Here is an 11,373-nt window from a genome sequence, read left to right as displayed (position 1 = left end):
TGTTATTAAATGTCAAACAATGTACTTTAACTTATGAGTGATTATCTGTTGACCAAGTTTTGACATAATTGTTTGTTTTTAGTTGTTTGCCCCCATAATCCATGACGGGCATTGGTGGTGCTACGCCGTGAAGATTCCAACGATGGAAATGTTTGCACTGGACTCAGTTGGCCATAATAGGAAAGAGCATAAAAGGATTGACACTGTAATGGTAAGTGTTGTAATAAATTTGTACCATGTATTAGTATAAGTTTTGCTTGATTTTGAATTTAATGTTAAGTTTGTTGTTTTGCAGGCCCATAATCTTGAAATATTTTTTGGGCATTTGTTCAATCGTTATGAAGAAAACAAACTGTCCTTATTTGTCCAACATGTGCATACATCCAACCAAATTCGTAAGTATTAAAGTCCATGACTAAAATTATCATAACTCTTAGTTTGATAAGAGTACAATATTATCATTTCAATACTGCACTTTGTTTAATGTAGATATGATTGTGGAGTATATGTTTTGAAATTCATGGAGTTGTGGGACAGTGTGCAGAGATACGACGGCAAAACAATGCCCAATTACAGTAGTGTAAGTTATGTACATTTTTAGTTCTTTATAACTTTTAATCAAGTATCATTTTCCTAATATAATATTGTTCAATTATGTGTTAGCAGGAGGAATTGCAAGAGATTAGGGAGAAGTATGTATCTCAGTGGATATTGGATCCTGACAATGTGCGGCGAAATCAAGTCTTGCAATTTTTACAGTTAATATATTAGACTTGTTAAATAGAAATGTATTGTTAACATTTAGCACTAATGTAATTTGAACATAACACTGATGTCTTGTCTTACATTTGGTAAACACTTTGACATGGTCGAATTCAACAGTGAGCTTTTTTTGTCTATTATCTTTGTTGCACATTTACAGGGTCTTACTTTTTGACAAGAGAAATGCGATTGAAAATCAATTGCCAAATTGAAACATAACACCTTGGTGCAGGAAGTTAGCATAAACTACCCACGTTTTATGCCTTTCCTACCACTTTCTTTCATGCACCATCAATTTAAACAAAAACGTTTGCTTGGGGATTGAATTCGATATAAATGTTTTATTAAGTGATATCTAATGAATTATAGTCAATATAAATTCTCAACAATAAAGTATGGATTTTCAAAACACATGGCTGACTAAAATAGGCCGTGTTCGTGCCAAAATTAAGCCCAAACTACCCACTTATAATACCTATGCTACCCCTTCATTTCCTGCACCATGAATTGAATAAAAAATGTTTCCATGCCAGTACAATTACATTTAATTGTGTTATTAAATGATACTTATTGAATTTTATTCCATTCAATTTGTTAACAATAAAGTATGCATTTTAAAAAGAAATGTTTGATTCAAATATGCCCCCTTCGTGAAAAAAGTTAGTCTAAACTACCCAATTATAATGCCTTTGCTACCCCTTTCTATCATGCCCCATCATTTTAAACAAAAACTTTTCATCGGGGATGCAGTTCGATATAAGTGTTTTAGTACGTGATACTAAATTAATTATATTCAATATAATTAACTAACAATACAATATGATTTTTTAAACAAACATATGCCAGATTCAAAGAGCCCGTGTTCGTGCCAAAACTAAGTTAAAACTACCCACTTATCATCCCTTTGCTACCCTTTCCTTCCTGCAGGATTTTTTTTTAACAATTACTTGAATGATACATAATAACAAAGTATATTAAAGGAAGTCAAATTACATAGATATAATAATGAACTAATTCAAGAAAATTATAATATGAGGTGTTGCACAATAGTACATGAAGGAAAGAAAACATTAGTAGCGTAAATAAAATATATAATTCCTTCCCCTTTAGGTGAATTTTCGATCAATGCACGTCTTTGTGGGTTTGGATGAGCAGTTCTTCGCGTTTGTTGTTTCCTTGGTTTGGTTGTCTTTTGCAAAATCTTTGACGTCAATATCCTTCACAGCAACTTCATGGGAAGGACGCACAAGTTTGTCAAGTATTTCCTGGATTTTGTTGTTGTCTACCAGTGGCTTTGGTGTGATGAAGATTTTGGTGGAGGACGTATTCTCTTCCTCTATTTTTTCCATTTCGTTCCATCGATCTAAACATGCTTTCACTTGAGGGTCGTTAAGAAAAATTTCCTCCCATGGATCCATTCGTGGATGTTTAAAACCAATGAGTATAACTTTGTAGTGTATGTCACACAAACAAGTAATTTATAGTGAAGGATGGCAGTAGATGGAATTAAATTTTATGGTTGTGGTCCACCAACAATGTCTATAACTTTCTTGTGTAATTAATGTTTTTTGGTTTACAGTATCAACCACCCAAAGTAACTCACCAACATTAATTCATTCATTTCACTATAACAAAAAAGGGCAATACCATCATAGACCTAATGAAGTTATATGAAATGGTTTGCTGAAGAAAGAAACATAGCACTGATATTGAAAATATGAAATTCAATACATGACTGAATATTACTACTAATAATGGTGACTAGTGAATACAATAAGTAAGTAGCAGTTTTGTTGAACCCGTCATTAATCTTCCATTGGGGTTGTGTCTGCATTATTGAAGGCAGATGTAGTTGGCATTTCTGATGGACCAACATCTTGCTTTTCCTTGTTGGATTCGCCACATGGATCGCATGCAACGTGAGGTTTGGAGGAAGCCCTCACTAGTTCTTCAGTCGGAGGTCCTATGTCTGCTTTGAACACCTACATATTGGTGTACAAATATTTCCTTTTTATGTCAGACTTAAGTTAAACACGACAAATATACGGATTTGGTATTGTTTTGAAACCTATTACCTTTACGACGTTGCGTACAGTTATGTTCAAATAGTAAGTTCTTCGATTAGGACTGAATGAAGCAACCTATGCAGACAAACATCAATAACATATTAATCGAGAAATACAATAAGGCCATCCATTGTGAGTAACATTTTATAATTATAAATTAAAGTTTGTTTACACGTTGCAATAACAAGACAACACCAACTCCTATATCCGGAGCAAACTCGGGATGCAATAGGACTTTTTTGTGCATAGAAGCAGACACTGTCACACTAGGGTCCTGGCCATATAGAAAATGGAAAAGTTTAGAGGTTCAAATGTTATGGATTATATGGTGGAGTAAATTATTACCTTAACGGATATTTTCATGTCACCCAATCCATTTGGGTTACACTGTTTAACAATGCATGCCACAAATGGGAGACGAAGCATTGACTTTCCGCATTCAAGCTTTGTCACATTCTCCATATTGCCATGTTCTACAAGTCCTGCATACAATAAAAGTGTTGTTATTATTCACGAACAACCTGATTGGAATTGCTTAAATTTCAAATAACGTTGAAAAGCAATAACCGTGGTGTTTAATGAAAGTTTCTACCCAAATCCAGGGATTTGAATTAAAATCTCTTTCATATGTTGCCTTTGCTATTTTGTTAACAAACTCCTGGGTGCTTTGGGGTTCATCTGTCAGCCTGTTAAGCATTGCGGCTTGTACATTTCCAGCAGGTCCTGGAATCAACGTTTCATTAAAGTTGCATTTCTCTAAGAAAGATTGAAGATCATTGTGCTCCACATCACGTCCCTGCGATGCCTCCATGTTTCCAAATGACGTCCTTTGAAAAAAACGGAAATAAAAAATTAAAATTGTTGAAAGAAAGGACAATAACAAAGATGGAAAAAACTTACAGGATAGAGTCAACAAGTCAAAACCAAGTTATTGTAGTTGACGTTTTTTTTCCAATTTCAATGTCAATGGGTCTGTGATGGAGAGTTAGATGTTTATTTATAGAGCAATTTAATAATAAAAAAATGATTGTAAATGACTATGTGGTCTTAAAGGTGTTACCTTGTCTTTATTACAATGTTACGTGTTTAAGACTCAAAAAAAGGATTTCAGTATTATATTATTGTTGTCTAATCAAGGTGAAACACTTTATTGCCTATTCCATGCATTCAATGCTTTTCAATCTCTTATGCACCGCCTAACCCAATAGCTAGCATTTATTTGCATTTAATGCGGGCAAATGCAAAACCAAAAGCAAGATCAGATTTTTCATCCCAGTATTGTAAGGATGGCCTTCCCTTCCAACTCTCATTGTGGACGACGAAAGGAAGTTGGAGGTCCGTGGTTGGGAAGTTAATGAAGTGCATTCAATAGGAAGCAACTTGGCAGTTAATGAAGTGCATTCAATAGGAAGCAACTTGGCAGTTAATGAAGTGTATTCAATAGGAAGCAACTTGGCAGTTAGAACTTCCTACCATCTCATACAACATTTATTTCAAGTACGCTTAATACTCATTTGTAATTGGTACGGTCTTTCTACTTTCATTTTTGTTTTTTTTAATTAAAATTTTCCGCTGTAAACATAAATTTGTAATCCACATATTAAGATTATTATCCATTGAAGAACATTTGCATAAGGAGTCAGGAGATACACTTCCAATAATATAATCAATTGACATTTTTGACTTTCCATAAAGATTAAATAGTGTAAAATAGTCATAGAAATTTTGTCATTATTTGTGATTTTATTTTATTTTTTTCATTGTTCAAGTAAGATGTTTAGTGATTTTGATTACGATTTTCAATTACACATGAGTATTCATATACGACAATATTAAATTAAACCCTTGTCATTTTTTTTTTCAATTTAAATATTCAGTAACTTACACATACATGACATTATGTAGTTGGATATTATGATTTTCATGTCCATGTTACAAAATATGGAACCACTTGACATGGAAGTAGTTGAGTTGGAAGCAGTGGAGTTCGAAGGAGTTCCTTCTTGTGAGGTCAACACTGATGACGTGGATAATATGGACAATAATGTTCCAAAACTGCAGATGTCTTTCGATACAATAGAACAGGTGAAAAGTTTTTATAGAGACTATGCCGTCAGTTGTGGTTTTGTTGTTCGGATAAGGAGCTTAAAGAAAAATAACAACAATCAATTGACGTTCATGAAATTAGTGTGTTCTCGACAAGGGAAGTACATTTCTTCCATTTCAAAACTCAGCCCAGTCAAAGAAACGAATGCCCTGCTGGAATCACAGTTTCTCTTAAAGAAGGAAGATGGTATGTAGGGACAGTTGTCACCGAACACAACGATGACATGTGTCCGAAGAACTCAAATCTTATTCGTGGTAATCGAAAACTAAATATGCATTCGAAGCACACTCTTACCATGAATGATGATGCTGGTGTGCGCATTAACAAAAGCTTCATATCATTGGTTAATGATGCTGGTGGATATGAAAACATACAGTTCATTGAACGTGACGCAAGAAATTATATTCGGCAGCAGCGAAGGAGTTTTTGTAAGGATGGAGATGGGCAAACACTTCTAAAATACTTTTCAAGAATGAGAGAATTGAACAACGAATTCTTTTATGAGATGGAAATGGACGAGCATAACAGAATTTGTAGTGTGTTTTGGGCTGATGCACGCAGTCGTGCAGCTTGTGTAAATTTTGGTTATGTTGTCTCATTCGACACAACCTACCTAACAAACAAATATGACATGTCGTTTGCTCCATTCGTTGGAGTTAATCATCATGGTCATTTGATATTACTTGGTTGTGCTTTGATTTTAGCTGAGGACACTTCAACATTCACATGGCTATTTACTTGTTGGCTTAGATGTATGTCTAACAAGCCTCCGATTGCTATCGTCACAGACCAATGTAAGGCAATGTCGAATGCCATAAAAGTTGTGTTTCCAACCACAAATCATCGTTGGTGCTTGTGCCACATAAAGAAGAAAATACCAGAAAAGTTACAATCGTACAAAAATTATGGACTCATGAAAAATNAACTAAAGACTCTTGTGTATGAGTCAGTTAGTCCGGACGACTTTAAATTAGGGTGGGAAAATTTAATCACATGTCACGGGTTAGAGAGGAATGAATGGCTCAGTTCATCGTTTGAAGAAAGAAAGAGATGGGTTCCGTGTTATATGAAACATCAATTTTGGGCAGGAATGTCAACAACCCAAAGAAGTGAAGGCATGAACGCCTTTTTCGATGGATTATAAATTCAACAACAACACTTCAACAATTTGTATTGCAGTACGAAAATTCCCTACGACAGAAGGCCCAAAAAGAAAATGAAGCTGATTTCGCGTCATTGAATTCCACAATACCATGTGGATCTCAATCTCTTATTGAAAGACAATATCAAATGGAGTACACACAGGCTAAATTTGTGGAAGTTCAAAAGGATATCAGATCAAGGATGAATTGCTTCATTAAGAATATGTCCACAGAAGGTTGTAGGACTACATACAATGTCAAAGAAGAGTTCATTTGGGAGGGGCAATGTGGTTCAAAATTCTATGTTGTTGATTATGATTCTCTCTCAACCGATATTCATTGCAGTTGCAAACTTTTTGAGTTTAGAGGAATCTTGTGTCGACATTGCTTATTGGTCCTAGGCCAGGAAGATGTGCGTAATGTACCAACAAAATATGTTTTACACCATTGGAGTAGAAATGTACGTAGAAGACACACTTTGATAACAGCATCTTACAACAACTACACTCAAGAACATAAGATGCCGAGATACCAAACTTTGTGTAAATGTTTCTATGACATCGCGGAGGAGGCATGTCATTCTGAGACTGCTTGAAGAAGTTACTTTCCGAGTTAAACTCTATAGTAAGAAGTTTAGGGGTAAGAACATCACCGACATTGATGTTGGTCAATGATGATGGATTTGACATGCATGGAAATCCCACTTCTAGTGAAGAAGGTCGACCACCTTGTGAAGTTGATGGCTTGGTTGTTCGCAGTCCTGTCTCTGTCAAACGCAAAGGGCGACCATGAACAAAGAGAATGCAATCAACACTTGAAAAATTAACAAAGAAGAAAAAGTCGCATGGTGCTAAAAATAAACACACAATGAATCATAGTGTGAGTGATACACAAATTTGTCATTTTATGTTTTTTACTAATACTATATGCTTATAATCCTTCACTAATACTTTTATTACAGGAAAGAACTGATTGTCATGTTACAAACATCCATAATGTTGAGGACCTTGGAAGTCAACAGATGTTTGAATCTCAAGTTTCACAATTGGGATTCATGTCCTTATTGACATCTGCACACTACAATAATGATAATGTTGACTTGTCACCATATACTTATACACACCTTTAGGTGATGGACTTTTGGAAATGGATCAATTTTTGGGGTATGTTCCTTCATTTCATCATTTATTGGGTACTTATACAACTTTTATTGAACTTGGTCATATGATTCATTTTGTGTGAAATTATTTGTTTGCAGGAGGAACTTCGAGACATTAGGGAGAACTATGTTTGTGATCCTCATAATGTGAGGCGAAAAAGAACTCTTGCAATATATACAGTTCATGTATTACATTTTGATGAAAGAAATGTATTATTAATATTTATTAGTAATACAATTTGAATATTACAATGATGATTGTGTTAGATTTCGTAATGATTTTGACATGGTTTAATACAACACTGACTATTATTTGTGTACGATATTTGTTGCACAATGTCCAGCAATTGTTTTTCATAATGTGTGTTTAAGGTGCTATTTACAGGGTTTTATTTTTTTCACTAAAAATATGCATTTCAAAATAAGTCTGATTGAAACATGCCCTTTTCGTGCAAGAACTTAGCTACAACTACCCACTTAGAATGCTTCTGCTACCACTAAAATTTGTGCACCATGACTTCAAACATAAACGTTTTCTTGGGGATGGACTGTAATGTAAATGTCTCATTAAAACTTATTTAATGAATTTTATTCAATATATTTGGTGGATAACAAGGTCTGGAGTTCAAAAATAAGTTGTTCATTGAAAGATGCCCTCTTCATGCCGAAAGTTAGTCTAAACTATCCACTTATAATGCCTTCACTACCACTTAATTCTCTACANCANGACTTCAAACATAAACGTTTTCTTAGGGATGGACTGCAATGTAAATGTCTTATTAAAACTTAATTCATGAATTTAATTCAATATATTTGGTGGATAGTAAAGTCTGGAGTTCAAAAATAAGTTGTTCATTGAAAGATGCCCTCTTCGTGCCGAAAGTTAGTCTAAACTATCCACTTATACTGCCTTAACTACCACTTAATTCTCTGCACCATGACTTCAAACATAAACATTTTCTTGGGGATGGAGTGCAATGTAAATGACTTATTAAAACTTAATTCATGAATTTAATTCAATATAAATGGTTAATAATAAAGTGTGGAGTCCAAAGCGCCGATGTTGATTGAAAGATGCCCTCTTCGTCCATAAAGTTATCTTAAACTGCCCATTTAGATCGTCCTTGCTACCACTTTCGTTTCTGCAGCATGATTTTATTTTATGCACAAAAGTTGAATTTTATTCAGTATACAAACCTGCCTAACACAAAAGTTGAAGATGCTTGCCCATCTAAAATCACAAACCTGCCTAACACTTATTTTATGCACACAAACATCACAATCACAAATCAATGTAATTAAAACACCTTCATACAATCCAAATAACTTCAAAAAAGTAAATGTTTGTACATCAACATCAAAAGTTCTATTATCCAGGCCATGTAGAATTGTAACATCTTTTAAGGTTATCAACATAAAAATATAACTACAACATATTGAAGTACTCATTTCTTTCTTCTACCCTCTGCTGTAAATGAAGTTCTCTTGGCCATACTCTTAATCCTTCTTCGAGGTGCAACTTTCATTCGATCATACATTGTGCTTTTCTTGACTTCATGCTGACCTTCACACCTCGAGGTTTGTTCGTGATGTTGAACCGGTGTGCTTTGTAATGGATCTTCATTTGCACTAAACGACTTATCATCAAAGTCTTCACCATTGTCATCATTGTCATCATTTTTGTCTTCCTTCAAAATACTCTTGAAATGAGCAATACTAGTTTTCATGCTCCCAATAACCCGCGTTTCTTCTTCTATAAAGCGAGCTAATTTGACCTTATCTACTCTATTTTGCTGGTTGAATGGCACTTGATATTTGTTAACTGCTTCTTTCACTATAGCATAAGAAAGCTCTTCTTTTGAAATCCCAACATCAACAACAACCTGAATAAGTTAACAATTTCATTTTTATCAATGACAAAATATAATATAAATTTAGCCAACACATTGCTTAAATGACAAACTACTCACCGATCCCTTATTGAAAGCATTTTTTATGAACTTGTCACCGATATTCATATGAATCCAATTCAACAACCTTGGAAACTTTGATATCCTTGTACTATACTTTGAGTTGGATGTCACAAAATGATGACAAAACCATACCTGGAAAGGGTAAATAAAACAACATTGACACAATAAGTCATCACAAACCTTAAGATATCAATCTATTTCATTAATGATTAAATACATAACATATACCTGCAAAAGGTATGCATATCCAGAAACATGAAAATGGCTTTTGCTTCTTTCATTCTTCATTGTTGTCGAAGCACTAGACAAACTTTCTATAAAGTACTCATAAACTACACTACCCCACTTGTAGTTACCTAGACAGCCCAAATTAGAAACAAGGTCAAAAATAATTGGAAAAACTAATCCACTACGACTGGGAAACAAAAATTCACTTATCCCAACCAATAAATATAAGCTGCAAAAGTGTTCTAATGGAAAATTATGATGTTCCTCTAACAAAAAGTCATACACCATCTTAAGATCTACATTCCCATTAGGAAAGTAGTCCCTACAAACACTTTCATGACCAACTTTATTTAAATCAATTGCTTCACCTACAATAGGCAACCCTAAAGACAAACAAACATCAAGTTCAGAAAATTATATAATTTTGTGGCCAAAAAAAAAACCCTCCCATGTTATCAACCCACCTATCACATAAATCACCCAACAGATTCCTACCTATCTTAATAGAATTCGACAACAATAAAAACCAAGAAAAAATAGTCTTCTCAATAAAAGCCTTTTGTTCAGGATTCAGTCTTTTGTTCAAAGCACCAACCAACTGTGTCTTGCATGAGTGTTTAAAAACTAACTGCATACAAAAACATGGTATTTATTCAAATACATAACAACAACAAATGCATGCAAATGTAATACAACCACATATACCTTCTTCCTGGTATCAGAACATTCAGTCTTTTGACCAACTTCCTCTATTACACTACACCAAAAAAGGTGAACAAATATATTAAGAACATTATGCCGAAAATTAAATTCCACCCAACTTTAAACATATATTAAGGACAGGACATGGTAGATTCCTTCAAGCAATGCTAATAATTACACCACTCAATTCTGAAATTAGACAACTCAACTTCTTAAACAAACATATTCTGGGAAAGTGATGACCAATGCTAACAATTGATTTCAACTTCACTGCAAAAATCCTTTTCATATAATCAACCTTTACATTTTGCATACATGAATATATATTAATGAATCTGAGTGATGGTGTTATGCTAACTATCTTTTTCAAAACAACTATCAATATCTGGTAGGTTTTCCTTAAAAATGTTGGCAGTGATATGGTTATACTTATGGCCGCAAGAGCATCAAGGATACAGAACCACGACGCAATTGATGGTGCTATAGTTTCAATGTTAGCATACCCAAAAGAGGTACAAGTTCAAAGATACCTTACTAGATTTAATATACATGATTTATTAAATTATAAATAATAGAATGTTTATAAATTATAGAGTAGTTTTTCTTAAGGTTTATTTCTTAGTTATTAATTATATATTCTTCCAAGAAATGGGCCAGAAAGGTATATAATAACAATACTATTACTAAATTTATCTTCCACCCTTTCGAAACAAAAAAGACAAAAATAAAATAAACTCTCAACAAGGAGCAAAGATTAAATTAACTGAGCAAGAGCAAGCAATAGGTTTGTGTGTATAATAGTTTTTTTTTAATATCGGCAGGTTTGTGTATAATGTTCCCACCCTGTTCCTCAGAAACAACCAACCTAACAGTCAAAGATAACAGTCATAGATACCTTACTAGATTAACAAGATTGAAGCCTTTTTGGCATTACATTTTGCAGTCCATTCCAAAATTTTGTAAAGTTGCAGATGCTGGCTAAATTAGTATCCTATATTAACAGACAATAAAGTCGATTATTTTGTCATCTATTGTTGACAGCGAGTTCGAAGCACACAAGTTCATCTCAGAGAAAGTATCCAACAATAATAGAAGAGCTATGCTGTCAATTCAAAAACCAGAGAAAATATGTAATCTCAAGTTTCATACTTAGTACATAATTTTCAAAAACCAGAACCCAAATACAAATGATGTCACGGAGAGAAAGTAATATTTGGTTTTAATAATTGAATTT

The 11,373-nt window shown here is 33.8% G+C and overlaps 2 protein-coding genes across 2 annotated transcripts; one reads left to right on the top strand and one right to left on the bottom strand.

Moving 5' to 3' along the window:
* Nucleotides 1–2,565: 2,565 nt before the first annotated feature.
* LOC106753372 lies at nt 2,566–3,639 on the bottom strand. Its single transcript, XM_014635166.2, has 5 exons — nt 3,396–3,639; nt 3,174–3,310; nt 3,001–3,102; nt 2,838–2,903; nt 2,566–2,744 (listed from the first exon to the last, which is right to left on the bottom strand). The coding sequence occupies exons 1-5, from the start codon at nt 3,637–3,639 to the stop codon at nt 2,568–2,570; spliced, it is 726 nt and encodes a 241-aa protein (XP_014490652.1). The 3' UTR covers nt 2,566–2,567.
* A 1,130-nt stretch (nt 3,640–4,769) lies between these two features.
* LOC106753371 (protein FAR1-RELATED SEQUENCE 5-like) lies at nt 4,770–6,672 on the top strand. Its single transcript, XM_014635165.1, has 3 exons — nt 4,770–4,913; nt 5,063–5,884; nt 6,115–6,672. The coding sequence occupies exons 1-3, from the start codon at nt 4,770–4,772 to the stop codon at nt 6,670–6,672; spliced, it is 1,524 nt and encodes a 507-aa protein (XP_014490651.1).
* Nucleotides 6,673–11,373: the final 4,701 nt, after the last annotated feature.

This window comes from Vigna radiata, unplaced genomic scaffold (genome assembly GCF_000741045.1).
Source record: "Vigna radiata var. radiata cultivar VC1973A unplaced genomic scaffold, Vradiata_ver6 scaffold_221, whole genome shotgun sequence".
Taxonomy (NCBI): Eukaryota; Viridiplantae; Streptophyta; class Magnoliopsida; order Fabales; family Fabaceae; genus Vigna; species Vigna radiata.
Note: the sequence above shows the minus strand (reverse complement) of the source record. Positions and strands in the feature narration are given on the sequence as shown.

Coding starts and splice junctions, on each gene's coding strand:
- LOC106753372 (XM_014635166.2), bottom strand. CDS start 3,639: ATGGAGGCATCGCAGGGACGTGATGTGGAGCACAATGATCTTCAATCT. Junction 3,311..3,395: donor AACTTTCATTAAACACCACG/GTTATTGCTTTT, acceptor TATTGTATGCAG/GACTTGTAGAACATGGCAAT. Junction 2,745..2,837: donor CTGTACGCAACGTCGTAAAG/GTAATAGGTTTC, acceptor ACCAATATGTAG/GTGTTCAAAGCAGACATAGG.